General features: G+C 44.9%; 1 protein-coding gene and 4 non-coding genes across 8 annotated transcripts; 3 read left to right on the top strand and 2 right to left on the bottom strand.

Moving 5' to 3' along the window:
* The first annotated feature begins 7,603 nt into the window (after window positions 1-7,603).
* Window positions 7,604-7,676, top strand: trnak-cuu (transfer RNA lysine (anticodon CUU)). The gene has a single exon. It is a non-coding gene; the product is annotated as a tRNA-Lys (tRNA).
* Window positions 7,677-9,817: 2,141 nt separating this feature from the next.
* Window positions 9,818-9,899, top strand: trnal-aag (transfer RNA leucine (anticodon AAG)). Its single transcript has one exon. It is a non-coding gene; the product is annotated as a tRNA-Leu (tRNA).
* A 2,156-nt stretch (window positions 9,900-12,055) lies between these two features.
* On the bottom strand, window positions 12,056-12,127 carry trnae-uuc (transfer RNA glutamic acid (anticodon UUC)). Its single transcript has one exon. It is a non-coding gene; the product is annotated as a tRNA-Glu (tRNA).
* A 1,634-nt stretch (window positions 12,128-13,761) lies between these two features.
* trnaa-ugc (transfer RNA alanine (anticodon UGC)) lies at window positions 13,762-13,833 on the top strand. The gene has a single exon. It is a non-coding gene; the product is annotated as a tRNA-Ala (tRNA).
* A 6,580-nt stretch (window positions 13,834-20,413) lies between these two features.
* On the bottom strand, window positions 20,414-24,594 carry LOC147271249 (uncharacterized). Of its 4 annotated transcripts, XR_015115766.1 has the most exons (6): window positions 24,309-24,594; window positions 23,577-24,100; window positions 23,383-23,487; window positions 23,066-23,161; window positions 22,040-22,175; window positions 20,414-20,958 (listed from the first exon to the last, which is right to left on the bottom strand). XR_015115766.1 is itself a non-coding variant. In XM_086203432.1 (2 exons), the coding sequence occupies exons 1-2, from the start codon at window positions 24,148-24,150 to the stop codon at window positions 23,408-23,410; spliced, it is 654 nt and encodes a 217-aa protein (XP_086059558.1). In that variant the 5' UTR covers window positions 24,151-24,205; the 3' UTR covers window positions 23,232-23,407. The 4 variants fall into 4 exon arrangements, 1 of the variants encoding a protein (XP_086059558.1); XR_015115764.1 differs by lacking the exon at window positions 24,309-24,594 and having other exon boundaries at window positions 23,577-24,205; XR_015115765.1 differs by lacking the exons at window positions 23,066-23,161; window positions 24,309-24,594 and having other exon boundaries at window positions 23,577-24,205.
* Between the last annotated feature and the right edge of the window lie 1,481 nt (window positions 24,595-26,075).

The following is a 26,075-nucleotide window of genomic DNA, read 5'->3' as shown; positions in this document are numbered from 1 at the left end:
GTACAAATATACTATAAATGGCACAAATACACTATAAATGGTACAAATACACCATAAATGGTACAAATACACCATAAATGGTACAAATACACTATAAATGGTACAAATACACCATAAATGGTACAAATACACTATAAATGGTACAAATACACTCTAAATGGTGCAAATACACCATAAATGGTACAAATACACTACAAATGGTACAAATACACTATAAATGGTACAAATACACCATAAATGGTACAAATATCAGCGGGGGAGGCTTGAAGCGCCCCTCCCCCTCTGACGTAAAGTGAGAGCGCAGAGGGGAGAGTCGAGGCTTGAAGCGCCCCTCCCCCGCTGACATAAAGTGAGAGCGCAGAGGGGAGAGTTGAGGCTTGAAGCGCCCCTCCCCCTCTGACATAAAGTGAGAGCGCAGAGGGGAGAGTTGAGGCTTGAAGCGCCCCTCCCCCTCTGACATAAAGTGAGAGCGCAGAGGGGAGAGTTGAGGCTTGAAGCCCCCTCCCCCACTGACATAAAGTGAGAGTGCAGAGGGGAGAGTCGAGGCTTGAAGCGCCCCTCCCCCGCTGACGTAAAGTGAGAGAGCAGAGGGGAGAGTCGAGGCTTGAAGCGCCCCTCCCCCGCTGACGTAAAGTGAGAGTGCAGAGGGGAGAGTCGAGGCTTGAAGCGCCCCTCCCCCGCTGACGTGAAGTGAGAGTGCAGAGGGGAGAGTCGAGGCTCGAAGCGCCCCTCCCCCGCTGACGTGAAGTGAGAGTGCAGAGGGGAGAGTCGAGGCTCGAAGCGCCCCTCCCCCGCTGACGTGAAGTGAGAGTGCAGAGGGGAGAGTCCAGGCTTGAAGCGCCCCTCCCCCGCTGACTTAAAGTGAGAGCGCAGAGGGGAGAGTCTTCCCTGGCTGGACGTAGGGGAGTGTGTGTTTGCTCTTCCCTGGCTGGACGTAGGGGAGAGTCTGCTTGCTCTTCTCTGGCTGGACATAGGGGAGAGTCTGCTTGCTCTTCCCTGGCTGGACGTAGGGGAGAGTCTGCTTGCTCTTCTCTGGCTGGACGTAGGGGAGAGTCTGCTTGCTCTTCCCTGGCTGGACGTAGGGGAGAGTCTGCTTGCTCTTCTCTGGCTGGACGTAGGGGAGAGTCTGCTTGCTCTTCCCTGGCTGGACGTAGGGGAGAGTCTGCTTGCTCTTCTCTGGCTGGACGTAGGGGAGAGTCTGTTTGCTCTTCTCTGGCTGGACGTAGGGGAGAGTCTGCTTGCTCTTCTCTGGCTGGACGTAGGGGAGAGTCTGCTTGCTCTTCCCTGGCTGGACGTAGGGGAGAGTCTGTTTGCTCTTCTCTGGCTGGACGTAGGGGAGAGTCTGCTTGCTCTTCTCTGGCTGGACGTAGGGGAGAGTCTGTTTGCTCTTCTCTGGCTGGACGTAGGGGAGAGTCTGCTTGCTCTTCTCTGGCTGGACGTAGGGGAGAGTCTGTTTGCTCTTCAGAAGTTTGCTGAACCTTCGCTTTAAGGTCATGATTTTCCTCTTTCAAACAGCTTTTTAAATCATGAAGATTTCCCAGGATTTCCCTCTGAGCACTGCTCCTTTTCTTCTTTTGTGTTCTCACTGCACATAGAAGACTCTGAACTTCACCTTTCAGACTGCCAGTCTTTGTGGGGTCCTGGTCCTTCCTTGATTCAAGGTGGGCCAACTCAGCAGTGAAGGTCTCTGTCTCCTGAGATGCAGTAGAAACTCGTCTCCTCAAACATCCATTTTCTGCCTCTCTCTCCTCACTCTGGGACCTCAGCTGTTCAAGAGTCGTCTTCTTCTCAGTGAGTTCTTCTCTCATTTTGTTCTTCTCTGCCTGGATGGAGTTGAGCTCACACTTGAGGTCACACTTCTCCTTGCAAACCATCTTCACCTCAAGCTGAAGATTGTGGACTTGTGTGTTCAGGTCTCTGATCTGAGTCTGGTTCTCCTCCCTCACAGATTCAAGGTTGCCCACCATGGCATACATGTTCTCTACCAGCTGATATGCAATGATCTTCTCTTGTCCAAGACTAGAAACCTGTCCCCACAAATTCTGGTTTTCTGTCCATCTCTTGTCACACAGAGACTGAAGCTGATCAAGAGCACTTTTCTTCTCAGTCAGGTCTTCCTCAAGACATTTCATCTCCACCTGTTCACTCTCCCTCAGAGACTGAACCTGGGTCAGCTCTTTTCTGAGCTCATTGTTCTCTCCATCAACCTTCCTCCCCTCACACTGAAGACTGTGGACTGTTGCGTTCAGATCTTCTATCTGAGTCTGGTTCTTGTCCTGGACCGTTTTGAGGTTGGCCACCACAGCAGTGAGGTTCTGGAGCTCCTGGATTGCTCTTTTATTCTCACGTTCAAGAGTAGAAACTTGCTCCCTCAAGTTCTGGTTTTCTGCCTGTGTGTTGTCACACAGAGACTGAAGCTGCTCAAGGGCAGCTTTCTTCTCAGTCAGGTCCTCCTGCTCTGTCAGCCTTAGAGATGGAGGAGCAGGATCACATTGACCCGGATCATTCAGTGGATAAATACAGCTCCTACTGAGATCCACCAGATCTCTGAATGCTCCAACGATACAATCCAATGGAGTCATAGCCTTCTGTCCTGGGTTGATCTGAAGATCTTGAGCCAGACTAAATCTCCTGGAACTGTCAAGTGTTTAAAGACCAAAACTGCCCCATAAATGTGGAGTCTGGGTTCTTTTCTATAATGTGATGGCAGTGACAGTCCTGCTGAGTGACATCACTGACATGACTGGATGACTTCAGTCACATGACGGGATGACAGTGTAGATGCCAATGTAGAGGTTGGGGAAATAGTCTCTGAGAATCCAGCTTGAAGCCACGCCCTCCTTGTTCTTCAAAAACCCAAACAGCGACCATCAGTCTCCCTCCAATCCTGTACTTGGTTCAATGTTGCTGTTCCATTTTGCAGCAGCAGGTGTCGCTGTGATACCAGGTTCAGTTCAAGATTCCCAACTCCAGCTCATGTTGGTGACCTCAGTACCAGGGTAAAATGGCGCTTCAGTGGATCATGTGATCAACTCATGTGTGTCCTCACTGCTCCACAGGTCTGTCAAATGTTCTGTAAAATAGTTGGACCCAGCAGAGCTGCTAGATTAGGAGTTGATGGAGTCGTTGCAGATACCAGGGTCCAAAGTCCAGCTTGAACCTGGTTTGTGCAGTTCTTTGTCAAGCTATTAGCCATTCTTGTCACTGCCAAGCTAAAGTGACTTCTGTCAACAAAGGTCAACATACAAAAGGATATTTCTACTGGCAGTTCAAGATTTTGATCAAACTCCTTTTTCAGAGCTGGAACCTTCCTCTTGTGTCAGCTTCCTGTTCCCATCTCTATGGTAACGGTCAGTTTTGACCCACGTCTTCAATCAGCTGTCAAATAAACTAAAACAATTTTCTATCCTCCAAGTTGTTTCCATCTCTTGTTTCCTTGTTAGGCTTCCTTATCCATGGAAATATTGGTTTGAATATTTAGTTGTGGGCCTCTGGGCCTTTTTTTAGTCACTAAACCCTCGATTTCAGTTAAAAAATGGTAAAATGAACCTCAAGAAAATCCTAGAAATAAACCAAAGGTTGTTGTGTTTCCTGACCATTACTGAGGGTGTTAGAACACATCTCTGACATGGACTGGTTTGATTTAGTATTCATTTTAATATCATTAACTATTGGAACATCCGTGGTGTTATGGGTCAGTTTAGACCCTCATATATTTACTTGAAGAAAAAGGCAAAAAAGTCTCTTTTTCAGCAACAGAACTTTAATACAAACACAAAATGAAAAGCAGAACAAGCCAGAACCCAAAATATGGATTTGGAAGGTCAACAAACAACAACCAGTCAAGCAAATCAAACCAACAGAAACCAGTTACTGGTTCAAAACCAGGAAAAAACAAAAACAGAGTTAAAGTCTCTGTGTGCAAGAACATGCATGCATGTATGTGTGTGTGTGTGTGTGTGTGTGTGTGTGTGTGTGTGTGTGTGTGTTTCGATGTGTGTGTGTGTCAAAAACTGACCCACTTCTTTTGCCAACATGAGCCCACAGTGGTGGTGTCTCTAAAGAGGTGGAGCTCTGTCCTTCACCTGCTAGGTTCCAGCAGGCAGCTCAGGTCTAGTTCTCTTCACTGAGCCACCATGATGAGTTTCCTCTGAGAAGTTCTTGTCCAAGGTCCCAGCTGGTAAAACCATTGTCACCAGTGATACTGGGACCCTGCAGTCCAGTGGTCTTATCAGGACCACACTGGACCTGCCGTCTTTGTTTGTTGTGTTGTTGTGCAGGTCGATGGGAGAACGAGGCTGATGAGAGTCCCTGAAGCTCCCATGACTGGGAGAGGAGCTGCTGGCAGTGTTGCTGACAGTGCACTTCTGACTTCAGGTTTGGCTCTGATTGTTGCTTTATCATCTTATTTTGATCACTGGTCCAGACAGACCCTCACTATTTGATCATTCAGTGAACAACATTTGTTGGTTTGATTTGGTTGAACTAGAGGTTCCTGACAAAGTCAGAAAGCCTTGATGCAGTCAACAAGTTGATGTGCTTCTTTGCTGCATTTAAAACCTCCAACAGGTCCCACAGGAGGAAGGTTAAATCATGTGACCATCATCATAACAGCTGCTGACCTTGTTTAACTAGTTGGTGGTGCTAAATATTGCCAGCTAGCTAACGTTAACTAGCTAACGTTGCTAGCTAGCTAATATTATTGTAACTCGGTAAAAGCAACAATACTTGGGTTCAACTCAAGGAGCGAGGGGTAATTAGTGCAAGACAGTTATTGTAATTTTCTTTTCACAATGGCAAGAGTAAGACAAGCTTCACTTCACACAAGAAAAATAAAAAAATAAGCATCCCTTCACAGCGTCATGCTGTTTAATGTCACTGTCCTTCTGTCCGTCTGTCTGATGTATATGTATGTGCTACCCGGGTAGTGTGTCATGTATTATTGTTTTTCTACGTGCACGCTGCGTGGCTTGGATCTTATCTGCTCCACGGTAATGCTGAACTGAAGAATTTGGATCCTCTTTAACCCTGCCTCTCGTCACACAGTGGTCCTGGTTGAGATCGACGCTGTCAGTCTCCAGAGTGCAGATGCAGCAATGGAGTTGAATAAAAAAAAACAATCTACCATAACAGGAAAAAAATTGGTTATCTATCTCTAATTAGTGTACAGTATACTCTCTTTTTCTCTCTTCACTTCATGTAACAGCCAGTAACAGAAAATAATAACTATATCCTGAGATATTAAAATCCCTCAGACATCGTTACATTTGTTACAGTATAAATCATGCTACACAATATCTCTGTATCTCTAATCATGCTTCCTCAAGTCACATGACTTTTACTCAGTATCATTTCAACATCAACTCTTACATATTAATATTGCAACAATTAAAATCTCACATCTACAAATCATGAACACCTCTCAGCTCTATGACATTGAACAAGGCACTTAAGGCGCCTATGAAAAAAACGGCAAAACTACCGTTCCCATATGAAAATGAACACAGCTCTAAGATGCAAAACTTTTAACATATTTATCCATTACAACAATTTGGTGCATTTACAACTTACTCCGATTGTTTTTTTTTCCTTTCTTTTAGATTATAACAGAACAGATCTCATATTGCTGAATCATAGCTGTACTGAGAAACAGTCATTACATGTCCGCTAGCAACATAGCGGCTAACTAGCACACTCACCGGAGTTCTCGATCGTCTAAATACCTGTAATAGGAAACATCCTCCGGTCACAGCGGTCGGAAACTCTTTATAACGACTCTCAATCGTGTAATTGACTCAAAGTATTAAAAAAAATTAAGCAGTAAAAGAAACAAGCCATAAAGAAAAATAACTGTTCGTCTCAACGGAAAATCAAGAAAAGTCTCACAGTCTCTTTTCGGCAGTTGATCCCAGCATGCATTGCGTCTACTGCAATCTCTACTCACCTCATTCATACAGTGCCTTCTAGTGGTGATTCTATGGCATTGCATGAATTTACAACAAGAAAAAAAAAAAAGTTCAATAAACTCAAGCCGAATTTTTATGGGGGTTACAACTGTAACTCTCTCCACTTCACAAATAACTTCACTACATTCCTGACAAAAATGCCTTTGAAAATGTTTACATTCAACTTTTGACCACAATCTGGGGATTGATGAGCATTTTTCAAACAACAAACTCTCCAAAAATCCTCTCTCCTCTCCACTCTGACAGAGAGCAGCGGGGGAGGGGCTCTTAGAGGCTCAGCTCTCAGCTCTGATTCTCACTTGGTGTCACACTGAGGCTTCTACCTCCTAAACTACAAGTCCCACCGCTCTCATAAAATACATCCTTGGATTCAGGACGACTCCTGCTACTTGTCTGCAGTGGACAGAAGGAGGCTCAGGCCCAAACAACACTGCCTCCAGCTTTAATTAAGACCTCAGTTTTGTCCTGGCTGAGCAGGAGAAAGTTCTCTGTCACCATGACAGGTTAATGGACATCGCCAGGTCCTGAGTCACCGGGAGACACTGAGATGTCCTGCTGAGTGACACCAGCAGAACTGTGGAGGTTCATACTGAGTCTCCTGACGACAAGTGGCAGTACAGAGATATTAAAGAGGGTCTGAGCTAAAACTGAACCTTGGGGAACTTCAACCTTTGATCTCAGAGTTCTGTTTTTAATCTTAGAATTCTTTCTTTGATCTCTCCTTGATTTCTCAATGATTTCTTTGTGGACTCCAATTGTCTCTGATCTCTCAGTGAGACAAAGACAGAGCAGCTCCAACCTCAGCCTCCAGGAGGCCCTGATCCTCTAGTGGTCAGTCCTCTGTGTTGTGGCTGCAGCAACCCTGGTTTGAATCAGGGTCCCAGCAGCAACATTCCTACTGACTAGTGTTTGTTGTTCAACTGGACAGTTGGTCTGGTGAAGCTCTCTCAGACACTTCTTTCTTCATCCTCCCTTCAGGCTCAGCAGCATCAGAGTCAATGTGTCTGACTCGGACCAGAACCCTCAACCTGGAGGCTGTGGTGCAATGAGAACACATCTGACAACCAATCAGAGGAGGGTCTGTTTGACTCCTGAAAACTCCATGAAAGCCTGAGAGGAACTTGTTCTTCATCTCCAAATTCCCTCCCTGCACGTTGTCTCTCCAGAAATCATTCCAGTCCAAGTTGAACCTTAGACTAAAAGCTCCCAGTAGGTGATGCAGGCTTCACCTCACTCCTGGTTCTGGAACCTCACCAGTTCTTGCTCTCTCACCACTTGGATCTCATGTTCCTGACATCTCTGAGCTTGTTTCCTATCCACCTGTCTCATGTTGATGAGGTCATCCAGCCTGATGATCTCTAGGTTCTCCTTTGAGTGGTTCCCTCTGGGAGAGTTCTCTCTCTGTAACTTGTGTGTGTGTGTTTGCTCGTATCCTGTTTCTCCTTGACAGCACTTTAGTGTTTTTACCACTGGTGTCTCATCTGTGGTTCACCTTTTATTTTACTTCTTTGTCAAAGATGAAGGTGTTTGTGGTCATTCATCAATCATGTGATGGCTCATGTGACTGTGAGTCTGATGGAGAGCTTGTAGCGTCTCTCACTCTGATCACTTCAGGCTATTGAAGCTACTCAGATGTAGCCTGACTAGCTCAGTCGGTAGAGCATGAGACTCTTAATCTCAGGGTCGTGGGTTCAAGCCCCACGTTGGGCGTTCATCTTGAACATCCCTGCTTGTCCTCTCACTTTCTGCAGCTGTGATTGGGAATTGAAAGAAAAATCACTGAATGAACAACACAAACACAGACTGTGTCTGAAGTTCCACACCTGCACCTGACTCAGAATGAAAAACCAGTGTGGACTCAATTGTATCCACTGTCAATTCTGATTCTGGACAAATTTCTTCATATGTATTGATGGACGCGAGCCAAGCAGAAATTTCCCACAATGCCATAGTGTTTGGTCAGTGTTGAGCAGGCGTCAGTCTGACAATGATGTCATATTATTGTGTCATCACCTGACCAGACCCAAAAGTAGGCTCAGGTATCAGTTTCTTCTCAATGCTAATGTCTGCTAGCTTAGTCTGCTACTTTGATGGCTCTGCCTGCTCAAAGGTCCAGACCCCTGGATGTGGTGGTTCCTACCTGAACGTAGATTCTGTCAGCTCATGTTGTTAAATCAACTCACCAGGAACACCAGTAGATTTCAATGGACTGACAATGAGTCTCATTGAATGGGTGTCTCGTCCAATGAGAAACACTCAGTCTCAGGTTGAAGCTCATCAATGAGGTCTTGTGGATCAGTGGCTTGCATGAATGAATGAGTTGGAAGACTTCTTGGAAATTAAAGAGGATTTAATACAATTAAGAAAACCCTTAAGACAGAGTGATAATTCCAGCAGAGTAATTCAGGCCCATATTGAGTAGCAGGTATGAATTAGCCTGGATTTATCTGAGCTTCAAGTAGACGTCAAAGAGGCAGGTGGAAAGGTGTGTAGGATGAACGATGGTGACCTCCAACCAAATGAAGAGGACTGAGTGGAGGCTGACCAGCTCTACGGAGTCAGGCGGAGTTTGGCAGCGAGACAGGAGCCCAGGCCTGAATCGGTGTGTGGCAGCACAGACAGCTGTGAGCTTTCATGCCTAATTGGCAATTGCACAGCCAACCACCGGAGGCGCCCTCACTCATAAGAGGGGCGATTCCCTCCCTGCCCCATCTCTCTCTCTCTCTCTCTCTCGCTGCTCCTGACGGGTGACGTCATTTCCGCGCCGGATGTTTTGCTTCGGACAGGTAACGCGGCTTGTCTGCTCACCTGCTGCTCTTGGCTCACGTAGCACTGAGCTAATGATTGTGTATTGTGCTGCAGAGCGGCCGATTTGGTAATGAGAGTCCTGTCAAGTGACATCACTGACCTGAATGGATGACTTCAGTCACGTGACTGGATGACTTCAGTCACATGACTGGATGACTTCAGTCACGTGACTGGATGACAGTGTAGATGCCAATGTACAGGTTGGGGAAATAGTCTCTGAGAATCCAGCTTGAACCCACAGCCTCCTTGTTTTCCAAAAACCCAAACAGCGACCATCAGTCTCCCTCCAATCCTGTACTTGGGTAAACAACAAAAACAGAGTAAAAGTCTCTGGCAACATATTTGTTTCCTGTAGGGTTTCTTCATGTATGTGTGGTGTACCTGCTTTCCCAGAGGACTGCCATCTTTGTTCTGTGGGCTGACATGTTTTAGTGTCAGCACAGGTCATAGCGCTGAGACTGAACTCTCATTCTCCTCCAAGTATTATTTCCACCTCACACTCCTGCATATATTCAAGTGAACAGGGAACACAAATTTATGCTCAACTTCTCCTGTGTATTCATCCACAGTCACTAAACAACAACCAAACCAAACAAAAGGGGTTTGCTAGCATGGCGATCAGCTGTAGTTCACCATCTTATCCAGGTCACATTACTCAGGAGTAGCGTGGCCGTCTGGCAACCAAAGGGTGGCTGGTTTATCCTCACTTTCTCCAGTGACCATGTCAAAGTGTCCTTGAGTAAGATACTGAACCCCTAAATACTTCTGATGAGTAGGTTGGCTCCTTGCATGGCAGCCTTCAGCATCAGTGTGTGAGTGTGTGAATGAGAGGACATTGTTCAGCTCCTTGAGGGCTGCTGAGGTAGAAAGGCTCTGTACAAACTGAGTCCTTTTCCCATTTCTTTCCTGCTTCTAGCGGCGCTGTTGTCACTTCCTGTGACCGTGGGAGGAAAGGGGTCCCCCTTCAGAATCAGTTTGATATCATGATGTTACTTCCTCTTCAACATGCCTTTAGCAGACCAACTCAGAGAACAGCACAGTGAGGTAGTGTGGCCGAGTGGTCTAAGGTGCTGGATTAAGGTTCCAGTCTCTGAGGAGGCGTGGGTTCAAATCCCACCACTGCCATCATGTCCTAGGTCACTGGAGAGGTGTGGCAGGTCTCTCGCAGCCTTTCCTTTCACTTCCACAGGTATCTTCAAACCTGTGACCAAAAGAAGAAGTAGGTCCTGAAAACTCTCCAGCTGGTCCAGAACACTGCTGCCTGTGTGTTGACTAGAACTGGTAGAAGAGACCATGTCTCTCCTGTACTGGCTTCTCTGCATGGCTCCCTGTCACATTCAGAATAGAATTCTAAATTCTCCTTCTACCATCAAAGTCCTCAACAGTCAGGCTCCTTCCTACCTGACAGAGCTCATAGTCCCCTATTATCCAGCTAGAACCCTTCGCTCCCAGGATGCAGGGTTACTGGTGGTTCCTAGAGTTCTAGAAGTAGAATGGAGCCCGAGCCTTCAGCTATCAGGCTCCCCTCCTGTGGAACCATCTCCCAGTTTCAGTGCTCACAGTGGTCCTCAGTGAGCTCAGGGAGCTTGTGAGGATAACCAGACACATGAAAAACTAGAGGGAACATTGGCTGGAGCTCAGTATCTCCTGATGTACATGGCAGGGAAGCTGCTGCTGATGTCATCAAAATGAGCCCTGGAATCACAAGGTTTGCTGTGACGAGAGGCAGTGACATCAAGACATGTTTGGAGCTGTTTATGGTTGATGGTTCTGTTCATGCCACTGTCACTAAAAAGAGTCAGCATTGCTGTGACAAACCTCAAAGGAAAAAAAGTCCATGGTGACAAGTGGAAAGACATTGATGAGGGACACCTGGATGCTTCTATTGGTGTTCTTCTTCTTCCTGGAGTGTTCAGATCCTGCAGTGAGGCCACTGATCGTCTCTGGGACGCATCGACAGGCAGAAATATTTTCCGGGCCACAAGGCCACTTCAGAACTTTCAACAAACATCAAGAGTCCTCAGATTTGACGACAGAGACACCGGAGCAAGAACTGACAAGCTTGCCCCCATTGGGGATGTCTGGGAAAGATGGGTGCAGCTCCTTGCACCAACATTCAACCCAGGGCCAGAGGTGAGAGTGGATGAACGTCTTGTCCCTTTCTGAGGAAAATGCCCCTTCCAGCAGTCCATGCCCAGTAACCAGGAAGGACGGCAGAGCAGAGTTTGTGTTCTGGCCTGTTCTGCTTTTCATTTAGTGTTTATATTAAAGTTCTGTTGCTGAAAAAAAGACTTTTATGCCAAACCCAAAGGTTCATTTTATCATTTTTTTAATTGAAATTGAGGGTTTACTGACTAAAAAAAGGTCCAGAGGCCCACAACAAAATATTCAAATCAATATTTCCATGGATAAGGAAGCCTACCAAGGAAACCAAGAGATGGAAACAACTTGGATGATAGAAAATTGTTTTTAGTGAATTTTACAGCTGATTGAAGATGTGGGTCAAAACTGACCGTTACCATAGAGATGGGAACAGAAAACTCAAATAGAAGCTCAAAAGGGGACTTAGCTCCAATGGTAGAGTGCTAGCTTAGCATGTGGGAGGTAGAGGGATCCATGCCCTCCTTCTCAGAATACTTCAGCTTGTTCTGTTGATCAGAGGAGCTGCTGGGTGATGAATGCTGATGTTTGTCCACTGCTGTGATAAAGTGTCCCCTGTTACTGAGATGAGGATGAACACCTGCTCAGGTCAAAGCTGCAATCAAACCAGGGACTCTGAACCTCCCACACAGTGAAGGAGTTTGTCCTGCAGGTTGATGGACGCTTATTAAGTTCTATCTTTGATCAAATATAAGAAATGTAAAATAATTCAACATTGATTGCATTTCCCTCCTTTCTTTGGTGCCCTCAGACTTTCTGAGAACTGTAGGAGGAACTGCTCTCTGTTCTGTGTTTGTTCTGCTCAGTGTAGGAAGGAACGAAGGACCGGAGCTCTAAGATTTTCAGTTCCTACATCAGTGAACGGACTTTCTGTGCTGCGAGGAACCAAAGCTACTAAGGAGGATTACAGAGTTTGTCCTTGCAGGAGTCAGTGACTTAATAGTGTCTAACAAATGGTTGAACCTGAATGAGACAGTCACCCTTCAACATGGGGCCATGGCAGAGTGAACCAAGAACACTACAATGGGGGTGAGAGTGGAGCCATGATGGACTCACAGTTCATCACCTCCACCATCATGTGGACCACCTGATCACCTCTCCCTCAACCTCTAAATAACTCATTCCCTGACCGGGAATCGAACCCGGGCTGCGGCGGTGAAAGCGCCGAATCCTAGCCACTAGACCATCAGGGACCACACTGACCTCTCCAACAACAGAGACTACAGACAATGACTCAAGAACACAGGACTCTGTTGTCTCAGCTTGAGATGCAGAGGGTCCACCAAGACCACCAGACACCTCAGCCTCCTAAAGACAGTCCACCCCCAGGATCCTGCCCCCCTCTGCTCCAACTCAGCCCTCCATTCATAACTGACTTTGTCTCAGTCTCTTCACAATGCCAGTCACTGAAACACTGACAATGTGATGGGGGCTTCCTGTCTTTATTACATTTTCTTCAAAGGATCCCGTGTGTCTTCTTTCTCTCTGTCTGTACTGGAGTGTGGTACCAGGCCCAGCTTGAACGGGTGACTGTGTCTGAGTGGGTCGAGGCTGGGCTGCAGGTATTGGGAGGTTAGAACCCATCTGTGAGGCTCCAGGTGGAGCGATCACCTGTGAGGGTCCAGGGACAGCAGGAAGCTGCACAGATGGTAAAGACATGGAGGGGAGACAGGTGGTGCTGGAGCAGTGACAGGAAGTGTCTGGCATTTTGGTTCATCCTGTGAGATGACGTGAGGTTGTGGTTTTGCCTCCAGCCTCACCTCCTCATCAGTGTTCAAAAGGTTCAAAGGTGAAAAAATGGGATTCAACCAAACAGCTGGAATGAAGAGTTGGTAAAACTTGCAGAGCTGCAGGGAGCTGGACAGGTCTCACCGTGGGGGGATTTGTCCCACAGATCCTGCTGAAGTGGCTCCTTCTCCTGAGACCTGCAATGCTGGCTGGACCTTTGGAAAAAGAACACAACAAATCTTCATAAACATTTACTTCAGCAGGAACACACAAGAAGGTGGGACTGGTTCCTTTTTCATGTTCACTATTTTGTCGTCTTGGTTCATGTTTTGGTTGTCAAAGTTAATTCTGAATATTTGTGGAAAGTTCGCCTGCCTTTACTTGTACCAATACTTTCTTTAGTAACAAATTAAAAAGCTCAAGCTAAACTTCAGTCAGGACAACCATTCTTTCTCGTTCTTAGGCCTCTATTTTATGTCCATGACCATCCTGTCTGTCACCTTTGGTGATGGAGACATCAGTTGATGACATCAGCAACGGTCCTCAACCCAACTGCCTCTGCCAGAAGTGAGCTGTCATCTGTCTCAGGGGACACAGTCGGGTGGACCGGGGTGGATGAGGGCCTGCTGCTTCCTTGAAATATTTCTAAATATTTCAGTTGCAACTGTATAGTGATGGTGGCTCAGTTTAGAGCTGTCAATCAATGTTAATAATTGATCTTAGCATCTGGAGATTATTTTAGGAACACAAATACTTTTACTTCATTCTGAGGATGAGCAGACGTTCAATATAATTCTCATTTCCTGGTCAAAGACTCCTGCTAGTCAGAGAGGATCTGGGCTGGATTGGAAAGCTTCTGAGAGGGAAACCTTCACTCTGGACAGGACTGAGAACGGAGCAGCCTCAGCTTCCTGGAGCCTGACTTGCCTCTGTGGTCTAAGGTTGTGAGGGCTGAAGTCACAGTGAAACTCCTGAGATCACAGAGCCTTTGAGATCACAGGCTGACTTCCTTTTTTCCCTAAAATGAAGAATAATAATTAAAAAAAATGTTGTGTCTGTGTTTGTGTTGCTGCATCAGTTAAACAGTGACTCTGACAGAGGGGATGTAGCTCAGTGGTAGAGCGCATGCTTTGCATGTATGAGGCCCCGGGTTCAATCCCCGGCATCTCCAGCTGGTCCATTGGAGCCTTCATCTTATCAGCTAAATTGATCCATAAATGTGACAACAGTCGATAACAAACTAGCAGAAGAGAAACCAGTCTGTTGCATATCAAAGTATTTGGAGCAGGGTCAGTGTGACTGTGAGCCTTCATAGCCAGCATGAAGGAGCTGGTTTTATCTTTGCTGGGGAAATCCCACACACAGCTGCTCTCAGTTCCAAAAGTGTGTGTCCTCACTCCTCCGTCCTCCTGCTGCCCTCAGAATACAGACACAATTCAACCTGGCAAGTTTGGAGCATAGAAGTGCTCCTGAAGAGATGTGTGTCAGCCCACAGCTGGCTGTTCTTACCTGGAACCTCAAGATGAAACTGCTTCCACAGATTGGAAATGAATCTGATGTTGACTTTTGGACAAATCACCTGTTCATCAGTTCATCATCACTTCCATCCATTTCTGCTGCTTATCTTGTTATAGAAAGGAGTCTATCTGCTGTGTGACTGAGGCAGTTACTGTGAGCTGCTGCATGTCTCAGTGTGTGTGTGTGTGTGGGGGGGGGGCTGTGTGTGACTGGTCGGCTGCCAAGGATTATTGATGAGATCAATCATGATCAGCTCAGAGATCACGGCACAGAAGAAGGAGACTTTTTGGTTTTTGGGGGTTCAGTTTCTAAGTCAGACACATCATCACAATTTGAAGTTTTCCTCCAGTAAAAAACAAAACAACACAAAACCAAACAAAAACATGATTTGACTTTTGATGTCTACATTTTTTGGAAATTGTGAGTCCAACAAGCAGGAGGCCGTTTGAGCTTGGAAACTGTGAAGCATCACCAGTAACTGCTGGTTAATTTACAGGTGTTTCCTCCAAAAAGTTTAAAATGAACTCAATGCTGAATCCCTCGTCGTCATCACTGAGCTGCAGAACTGGTCCATGCAGGAGGCTGAGCAGGTCTTCCTCTCTGGTCCAGTGTCTCAGCACAGGTCAGAGTAGAGAACTAAAACATGAACACAAATCTTTATCAGCTATTTACTGATATCAGTGACTACCTTCAAGTAAGAGTGTTAGTGAATGGACCCTTTTTAAAGTTTATGTTATCATGTTTGAAAAATGATGCTCACAAAATCACAATAAAAGTGTTTGTGCTAAAATGATTCCAGTAGATTTTATTGCCATTTTAAGAGTTCAAGCATATTTTGATGACATTGTTTGATATCATGACTCTCAGTTACTTTAGCAGGACCATCGTGACATGAAATCTTCCTCATCATCCCATATCGACCCTCAACCCCTCACACAGAACCAGGAGCCCTCAACTGAAGGAACCTTGAAAACTGAGAAGTTGGACAGAAAGCAGTATTTTGGTGGAATGAACCTTTAAAACTATAAATTAGAAAGTATTTTGGTGGAACAAACCTTTAAAACTATAAATTAGAAAGTATTTTGGTGGAACGAACCTTTAAAACTATAAATTAGAAAGTATTTTGGTGTAACGAACCTTTAAAACTATAAATTAGAAAGTATTTTGGTGTAACGAACCTTTAAAACTATAAATTAGAAAGTATTTTGGAGGAATTGGAATAAACCTTTCATACAGTAGTTAGAAATTAAAGGACAGGAAGTAGTATTTTGGTGGAATAAACCTTTAATACTACAGTTAAAAAGTAGTATTTTGCTATCATGTAATTCGATAGGTGGCGCTGTCACCAAAAAACAAAAGTCCAACAAATGCATTTTATCATCCAATTCAGTAGGGGGTGCTGTGGGGTCCTGCAACTGCAGCTCTCTGGTGCTGCAGGATCTCCTCTTGAAAAGCCTCACAGTTCAGAGTCGTTCCAGAATCTGGGAGCAGAAACCAAAGTCTCCTACGACGAGGATGGGATTGGAACCCACGCCTGCAGAGCTCAATGGATCAGCAGTCCATCACCTTAACCACTCGGCCACCTCGTCTCCTGACCACCATGATGTGCTGCTTTCTCTGAGCCTTTCAAACAGCTGAACTCTTTGGAGCCCATTTGTCAGAAATGGACCCAGCAGGAGCCACTGAACACAACTCTGACATCATCAGGCTTCTTCCCAGCAGCTTGGTGCTCCAGAAGGAAGAATCCAGACCATCGCTACATCATCAGAGTGAACACCAGCTGATGTTGACCAGTTTAACAAGCCTTTGACTGCTAAATGACATCCAAGCTCAGATTCTCTTGTCCTGGTAGAACAAGTCAATGTTGAAGAAGATGAGAGCACCAGTCTCTTTCATCCAATGCTGGAACAGCGTTAGACTGAAGGTCTGAAGGTCCCTGGTCTGGTCCAGGTTTCAACAGGGGACCAGCATCAGCCAGCATTTAAATGTGGACAGCAGTGGAGGTGAAGCCCACATCAAGGAAACCAGCCTCCTATCACTGTCCTGAGCTGAGTTTCTTTAAAAAATGTGAGACAACCTCAAGAGTTTCTGTTTCCTGTGTTGGACTTTGGCTCAGAGAATCAGAGCCAATCAGAAGCTTGTTGGTCTTGGATGCTGGTCATCAGGAGCAATGAGGGGCTCAGTGTCTTGCTCAAGGACACTTCAACATGGTCACCAGCTGAAGTGAGAACTGAACCAGCAACTCTGCCAGACGGCCACTCTTCCTCCAGGCCGTGCCCCCTAACCTGAATCATCATGATGTCATTATTTGTTGCTTTAATTCACCAAATGTGTGACGTGGTGAGTTTGTCAGGAGTTTAAAGACCAAAGTTGTGAACACACAGAGAAGTAAACCTGTCAAAGCTGCTTCACTTGATGAGTGAAACTGAGGAACTGATAGAAGAGCAACAAAGAAAATGGAGTCAGAAGGTCGTCTTCTTCACCGCTCAGTCACAACACTGACACACACACACACACACACACACACACACAGTTTGTCTTCATGAGAAATTAAAAAATGTTTGACTGTGCTGACATGAACTTTCATTGTCTAATTTCAGTCTCCTACAAAAGTGTGTGAATGTGGTCGTTGTGGCCGAGTGGTGAAGGCGATGGACTAGAAATCCATTGGGGTCTCCCTGCTCAGGTTGGAGTCCTGCCAACAACGTTGAACTGTTGACAATTTAAATTTGACTCATTTTTCCTCCACACTGTCCTTCATCACAGCATTTAACATCAGGACTGCTCCCAGATCAGCTCCATGACCTCATCCCTGCACCAGAGTCCCACCCAAGTTCATCAAAAACGGTCAAGCATAAATATATAATATGTATATAATGTGAACACACCTGTACAGGTGCGTTAATGTCCTTAATAATAGAGAATGAATGAAGGGTTTGTTCAGAGTGGAGTGCAGTACCACAGTCAGGCCAGCAGGTGGGGCTTTCGTTGGTGCTGTCTACCTAATTGCGGTATCTGTGCTCTGCCAGCAGAGGTCATGCTTCACCACCAATCTTCTAGGGTGTCTGAGTGGTGCCGCCATGTTTAGGTCGTAGCAGGAGGACGTAGGTTGGTACTTGGCAGTTCGGACGTAGCGAAAGTCCCGTTATGAATGGAGGGCTGAGTTGGAGCAGAGGGGGGCAGGATCCTGGGGGTGGACTGTCTTTAGGGGGCTGAGGTGTCTGGTGGTCTTGGTGGACCCTCTGCATCTCAAGCTGAGACAACAGAGTCCTGTGTTCTTGAGTCATTGTGTATAGTCTCTGTTGTTGGAGAGCTCAATGTGGTCCCTGGTCTAGAGGCTAGACCAGGGACGACCCGGGTTTGATTCCCGGTCAGGGACTGAGTTATTTAGAGGTTGAGGGAGAGGTGATCAGGTGGTCCACATGATGGTGGAGGTGATGAACTGTGAGTCCATCATGGCTCCACTCTCACCCCCATTGTAGTGTTCTTGGTTCACTCTGCCATGGCCCCATGTTGAAGGGTGACTGTCTCATTCAGGTTCAACCCTTTGTTAGACTCTATTAAGTCACTGACTCCCAAACTCTGTAATCCTCCTTAGTAGCTTTGGTTATTGATGATCTGCAATGGTTCGTGGGGGTGGAGCCTATCCCTCAGGTGAGGGGCGGGGTTTATCCTGGACAGGTCACCAGTCCATGGCAGGGCCAACACATAGAGACAGATTGATTATAAAAATGTTCATCCCCAGTTTGAAGTTAGAGACAGGATTTAAGTGTGGAAGGTTTTTGTGTCTTCAATTTAATTCTGAGTGTTGTAAACTGTTTCTAACAAACTCTACTGTTGAACAGTCAAAATGTTTTCTAACCAAGCTGAATGCTCTCATATACTTTTTAAAGTTGAGTTTCTTTCATGTCCTCCTGAGATCAAAGACAGAATTCTATGTACATATAAATACACTATCAAAGCCCTGATGACATCATCATCAATTCTGACTTTGATCTGGAGGCTCTTGCTTTCTTGCTTCAAATAAAATCCGTTGTTCCAGGGAAAAATCTGCATATAAACACACAAAGACACACACACACACACACACACACACACTCCCAGTCACTAACCCATATTGTCATCACTTAAACACCACTGGAGTATTGACAGAGATTCCACATGTTGGTCAACCAGAGAAGCTCCAACTGGTGAAGGTCATCCAACCCTGCATGAAGGTCAACCTCCATCATCTGCTGCTCCTTAGCAGGGACTTAGCTCCAATGGTAGAGTGCTAGCTTAGCATGTGAGAGGTAGAGGGATCCATGCCCTCCTTCTCAGAATACTTCAGCTTGTTCTGTTGATCAGAGGAGCTGCTGGGTGATGAATGCTGATGTTTGTCCACTGCTGTGATAAAGTGTCCCCTGTTACTGAGATGAGGATGAACACCTGCTCAGGTCAAAGCTGCAATCAAACCAGGGACTCTGAACCTCCCACACAGTGAAGGAGTTTGTCCTGCAGGTTGATGGACGCTTTGAAATTCCTTCAACATTGATTCCTTTCCTGTCTCCTGCTGAGTCAGCATCCAGAACCTGGTCAAGAGGAGGCTGAGAGCTCAGGAGGTGATGTGACGGCTGGTTGGACAACTCAGCAGCCAGAGCTTCCAGTCTGAGACCCCAGCTCCACACCATGGAGAGCCTCCTGGATGATGTCCTGAAGCAGCGTCCCTGTTTGTCTCCTTGCTGCAGCTGGACGCCCTCTCAGCTCTGAGAGTCCAGCAGTGTTGCTCTCTGTCCATCTGATGTCCGTCCTCTCCTGTGTTCGTCCGTTGAGGAGAAGGGAGACGGATTTCTCTTCCTCTCTTCTCTCCAGACGACCTTCTTCCTATGTCAAACTACTTTGTGCTGCTCAAAGATCAAACTGATCCAGTGGCTCCAGGTGCCTGGACCTCTCTGGACCAGCCGGTCCTGAGTGAACACCTGCTCAGGTCAAAGCTGCAATGAAGTCAATTCATAACCCTAATTTTTTGAAGTACTGCAGTTACTACAAGATAAGAAGTACATGGATGATGAAGCTCTTCAAAACATTCAAGCAAGTCCAGTTGCTTTTATCCTTTCAACACAAATCTGATCCAGGATCAGTGAGCTCATTGATCTGAGGACTTCACTTTGAAAAGCTCTGTTTCAGACAGGCTGTCGTCTTCCTCCTCAGATGCTGAAACTGTCAGACCTAAAAAATGTCTGGACAATCATGGATGAGATTCACCTCCAGTGGGCATTGAACAAAACACCTCTGTGTTGTTAAATGCAGTTGACATGAAAGGAGTTCAGTGGTCAGGCTTGTTTATGAAGTAGGTGTGGTTTGATGTGAGGAAACAGGGGATGTGGTCCTGACAATCCGATCCATCTGCAGCAGTGGAGGAGAGGAAACTGCTCATCTGATCAGAAGAGGATGAGAGTTGCAACTCTGGTCTGGACGACGTGTCGACCCTCAGCTCTGTCTCTGTATCCCCTCACCACATCAGGAGCCGTTGACACAAGGAACAAGTTCATTCATTCATTGATACGGGAAAATAAAGACCATTATTTGGGAAGAGAAAGGTAAAAGAACAGGAAATGAACTAAAAATGATTTTAACAGTAATAAATGAATTATTATGAGGGGCTGTTATTGTGTCAGGTGTGTGTGTGTGTGTGTGTGTGTGTGTTCTGTTCAGTTCTTTGTATCTCATTCTTATTATTAATAAGAACACAATATCTATCATGGTAGGCTGATGAATGACATCTGAAGGTGAAAATAGGAAAAAGAAATAGAATAAATAAAGGAGTAGAGAAATAAGATTTGTATTTCAGAACCTCTGGTTTATATCATACAGAAATATTAATAAAATATAACTCCACAATAATGTTTTATAGCAAAGAATCAACAAACAAACAGGAGACGAAGAGCAGAAACAGTTAATTAATGTCTATAACACTCACAATAAAAACATTAACTACAGTTGTGATATTAATATAAAGGTGATGTCATCATGTTAACATTGTTAATGTCAGACTAATAATAGCAAGAGTAGTGATGAGAACCAGAAAAGAGTGACGCCAATGAGAGCGACAATTAATAATAATAATGATAATAAGAATGATTATAATAGTAATAATAATGATAATAAGAATAATGATTACAATAGTAATAATAATGATAATAATAAGAATGATAATAATAATGATAACAATAACACTAATGAAAATAACAATGATAATAATAATAATGATGATAATAATAATGATAATAGCAATAATGATAATGATAAAAATAACACTAATGAAAATAACAATGATAATAAGAATAATGATAACAATAATGATAATAGCAATAATGATTATAACAATAAGGATAATTGTTGGCGCTGCCATCATAAAAAGGCTAGAGCACCGACTAAAATGTTAAACTGACGGAGGAAAAGTCGACCCAGCCGTCGGTTCAGTTTGACCGGCATGCAGACACATACATTCACATATTTCATTTTCCTTTCATGTTTCTGCTCCTCACACCAAAAATAGAACACCAAATGGTTTCACTTGGAGGGTTAGTGAGAATGTCAGCCACCATGTCAGCTGTTGGGCAATATTCCTCCATTATTCTTCCATCATTAAGGGCAGATGGAACAAAATGAAACTTGATGCCAACATGCTCACACCTTTGACGACATTCTTCATTCTTCATCGTCCATTCCTTTTCATGGCTGCACAAGATACATGTTTCTAGTGTTGCAGCTGCCAAAGCCATGAGCTCTGCTGCACCTGTGGATAAAGCAATTGGGGGCTGTTTTTAGATTTCCAAGAAATAACAGGACCCGTTTCAGTCCAACTAAAACAAGAACCAGTTGTGCCTGGCCTGTCGTTCTGATCTGCTGCCCAGTCAGCATCACCAAATGCAACAAGGTTAAGGTTCACACCATTTCTCCTGGAACACAAATCCTGGTTCACAGTCCCTTTAAATACCTCAACTCATGCTGAGCTGCTAGCCAGTGTTGTTCTTTTGGTTCAGATGAGTATTGTGACAGCTGAGTGACAATAAAGCTAAGATCTGGTCCAGTAGATGTCATTCCATAGATCAAGCTGCCAACCATTTCTGGATCCCTTTTTGGATCAACAGGTTCACCTTCATTGTTAAATGTCAATTTGCTTTCACATGGGGTTGATCTAGACTTGCAATGAGTCAGGTCAAACTCTCCAAAAGGTTTGGAATGCACCTCTTTTGGCTCATCTTTAGTTCCCTGTCTTCCTGTGCAAAATCAATGCCAAGGAAGTGTTTCAGTTTACCAAGATCTTTCATTTTGAATTCCACTCAACATTTCCTTCACATTTCTGAGTGTTTGACCATCACTCGCTGCAGTAAGAAGATCATCAACCCAGATTATCAGTATTATTTTCTCACTTTCAGTTTGTCTACTGTAAACACAGTGGTCGGCTGGGTTTTGGATCAAACCTTTTTGGCCGAGGAAATCATGTCACATTTGATTCCAATTCCGCCCCGACTGTTTCAAACCATGAAGTGATTTGTTCAGCTTACAGGCTAGTTTTTCACCTGTCTCTGACTGAACCTCAAACCCTTCTGGCTGTTCCATGTACAGCTCACAATCAACAGGGGCATGCAAACAGGCAGTTTTTACATCCATCTGGTGCAGTTCTAAACCATGTTGAGCTGCCAGTTGCATTAAGCTACGTACAGATGTCATATCAGCAGTTGGCGAAAAGGTCTCCTGATAATCAGCACCCTCAACGTGACTATAACCTTTCGCCACATACCTGGCTTTGTACGTCGTCTCAACAGGGTTGTCTGTGAGTGTGTGAACCCATCTACCCCCCACTGCACGTTTACCTTCAGGCAGTGGAGTTAAGGTGAACGTCTCATTCTCCCTGAGTGACTGCATCTCTTCCTGCATAGCCTTCGTCCACTGTTCTGACTCGGGGGAACTCATCGCCTCTCTCAGCGTTCGGGTAAATCAGAAATGGCTCTGGAACAATAATCCACACTGGTCAGTACATGGTCATCCTCACATTTGACCTCACACTCATAGTCCCTTAATACTGAGGACGTCTCCTCTCCCTCTCTGGATCACGTCGGCTGCTACCGTTTCCCGTTTCAGCTCAGTTGGTGTTCGACTCCCACACCTCTACTAGTTTTTCCTGGGGAATTGGTTTTGTCATGTCCTTTTGTGGGAAGTGGGTTTCAACACTCTCCCTACGCAAAATGTACTCACTGGTGTCCTGATCTGTCTGAGTGTGACATTCATTGACACTCTTTGTGATAAACTTCACCAACCTGTTTTTGGAAACTTTGCCTGACTCTGGATAGAAGACTAGATATGCAGGACTATTTTTGTCATAACCAACAAAAATACATTTTTCCCCTGGAGAGTCTAACTTTTTCTTCTTTTGTTTGTGTGCAAAGCACACTGACCCAAAAGTTTGCATTCTTGAAAGATCTGGCTTCTTTCCTGTCAGCATGTAATATGGAGTCTGCCCTACGCGTCTGTTAAAACACCTGTTGCGAATGACTGCTGCAGTCTGAACTGCGTACGTCCACAGCTCTTTTGGGAGGCTACTCTCAATTATCAGGCATCCAGCCGTTTCTAGTGAAGTTCTCCAGTTCCTCTCAGCAGTCCCACTCTGATGGGGTGAATAGGGAGCTGAGGTTTCGTGTCCAATGCCATTTTTGCCGAGCAGTGACTGAAATTCGCGAGATGTAAACTCTGTGCCATTATCGGATCTTGTGCATTTGATTTTACCATAAGGAGCAACATCAGCAATGAACTTCTCAGTGCCTTGAACAGTGTCACTCTTAGCTTTCAAAAAATAGGTCAACACTGCTCCTGAACAGTCATCAGTGAATGCCAAGACATACCTGAGCCCGTCTTTTGCTGCCGGCTCTGTAGGTCCGGCCAAATCTGTGTGTACCAGTTCAAGTGGAACTCTTGCTTTTTCATCTGGCTCTCTATTCCTGCTCTGAGCAAATTGACCTTTAGTGCACACTTCACATGTCATGTTAGTTTTTTCAGTTTTACCTTTAATTTTCATTCCCTCTGTGACACTTTCCAACTGTAACACATCCCCATAACTACAATGACCGAGAGCCTGGTGCCATGTCTGAAGATCGTAACACCCATCACATTCATCAACATCATCTGTAACAGTGCTGAAATAGAAAAGTCTATCATGCACCTGAATGTCAAATGTCACACCATCTTTAGGGACAAGCTTGTTCTGACCCTCTTTGAAGATGACTGTCGCTCCTTGGGCGATCGCTGCCTTGACTGAAAAGATGTCCTGGGGGAAAGATGGGACATACAGCGGCCCATTCAGCATCGTGTCCATCACCCAACCTTTACTGTCGCTCAGACTAACCATTGCAGTACCTTTCTTCAACGCAACGCCGCTGGTCCTCTCTCCGTCAGCGAGCTCCAGTACGTGCTTATGTGGCTGGAAACTTGCGTCAAAGTCCTTGAACTTTGCGATGTCCCTGATGATGTGCGAAGTGGCTCCTGTGTCCACCATAAGGCCTCTCTCCTTCACTCCGCTGACCAGGGCTCCATCTGCTTTACGGACCTTGAAAGCAAGCGTGTGGTCCTCCTCTTCATCCACAGCCTGCTTCACCTTGTCCCGTCTTCTCCGCCTGCAGTTCACGTCCTTGTGCGTGGAACTCCTGCAGACGCTACACCACTGTCTCTGTCCCCGCTCACCAGCAGCAGAAGTGCACGCCACAGCTTTGTGACCCCTCTGGCCACAGTTGTAACAGGACAGCTTCAAGTTGCCACCATCTCCTCCTCTCACTTTCATCACGCTGTCATCATCTGGGCAAGCGTTGAACTTCTCCGTGCTCTCATAACTCCGCAGCTTAGCTTTAAATGCGGTGAAACTCAACTTCTGGTCACTTTGTGTACTATGGATGGAAAATGGCTGAAATGAGTCTGGCAGGCCCCTCAGAATCATTGCAGTTAACAAGCCATCACTCAAAGATTCTCCCGCATTCCTCAGTGCTGTAATTGCAGTCTCTGCACAGATTACATAATCAGTGACGCTCTCATTGACAGCTTTCTGAAGTGACATCAGTTCTGAGTATAAACTGATCACTCAGGGTTTCCCCTTACCGGCGTAATTCTCCCTCAGAATCTGTAGGGCCTTTCTGCCATCATCCACCGGGTCTCTCATCACAAGAGAGAGGCTTTTATCATCCAACAGCTGAATCAGTTCTGCATATACCTCTTCATTTTTCAAGCATCCTCTGCCGTGGCTGCACCGTTCTCCTCCTCCGTTAGTGAGAGTTGCTATGAACCTCAAAATGAAGCTAAAGTGATGTAATGAGAGTTGTTACTAATTTCAAAATGATGCTAAAGTGATATAATGAGAATTGCAACTAACCTAAGACATGATGCTCCAGTGATGTGGTGAGAGTTGCTACGATGCTCATAATGATGCTAAAGTGCTACTCTCACCACATCACTGTAGCATTACTTCTTAGGTTAGTAATACTCCAGTGATGTGGTGAGAGTTGGTAAAAACCTCAAAATGATGTTAAAGTCATGTAGTGAGAGTTGCTACTCACCTCAAAATGATGCTGACAGTGATGTAATGAGAGTTGCTAAAAAACTAATAAATGATGCTACAGTGATGTAATGAGAGTTGCTACTAACCTCAAAATGATGCTAAAGTGATGTAATGAGAGTTGCTACTCATTTCAAAATGATGCTAAAGTGATGTTATGACAGTTGCTACTCACCTTAGAAATGATGATACAGTGATGTAGTGAGAGTTGCTACTAATTTCATAATGATGCTAAAGTTATGTTAGGACAGTTGCTAGGAACCTAAGAAATGATGCTACAGTGATGTAGTGAGTTGCTACTATCCTCAAAATGATGGTACAGTGATGTAATGAGAGTAGCGACTAACCTCAAAATGATGTTACAGTCATGTAGTGAGAGTTGCGACTAACCTCAAAATGATGCTGACAGTAATGCAGTGAGAGTTGCTCCTAACCTGAGAAATGATGCTACAGTGATGTAATGAGAGTTGCTATGAACCTAAGAAATGGTGCTACAGTGATGAGGTGAGAGTTCCTACTAATCTCAAAATGATGCTAAAGTGATGTAATGAGAGTTACTACGAACCTAAGAAATGATGCTACAGTGATGTGATGAGAGTTGCTACGATGCTCAAAATCATGCTAAAGTGATGTAATGAGAGTTGCTACTAATCTCAAAATGATGCGAAAGTGATGTCATGAGAGTTGCTACTAATTTCAAAATGATGCTAAAGTGATGTAGTGAGAGATTCTACTCATCTCAAAATGGTGCTAAAGTGACTTCATGAGAGTTGCTCCTAACCTAAGAAATGATGATACAGTGATGTAGTGAGAGTTGCTACCCATCTCAAAATGATGCTAAAGTGATGTAATGAGAGTTTCTACTAATTTCATAATGATGCTAAAGTTATGTAAGGACAGTTGCTACGAACCTAAGAAATGATGCTACAGTGATGTAGTGAGTTGCTACTATCCTCAAAATGATGGTACAGTGATGTAATGAGAGTTTCTTCTAACCTAAGAAATGATGCTACAGTGATGTAGTGGGAGTTGCTTAAAACCTCAAAATGATGCCACAGTAATGTACTGAGAGTTGCGACTAACCTCAAAATGATGCCAAAGTGATGTAATGAGAGTTGCTACGAACCTGAGAAATGATGCTGACAGTGATGTAGTGAGAGTTGCTACTATCCTCAAAATGATGCTGACAGTGATGTAGTGAGAGTTGCTACTATCCTCAAAATGATGCTACAGTGATGTAGTGAGAGTTGCTCCTAACCTGAGCAATGATGCTACAGTGTTGTAATGAGAGTTGCTACTTACCTCAAAATGAT

This window comes from Aulostomus chinensis, chromosome 1 (genome assembly GCF_037954235.1).
Source record: "Aulostomus chinensis isolate RoL2024-O1b breed Wild chromosome 1, RoL_Achi_v1.0, whole genome shotgun sequence".
Classification (NCBI taxonomy): Eukaryota; Metazoa; Chordata; class Actinopteri; order Syngnathiformes; family Aulostomidae; genus Aulostomus; species Aulostomus chinensis.
The sequence above is the reverse complement of the archived record's forward strand: the minus strand, read 5'-3'. Positions and strand labels throughout refer to the sequence as shown.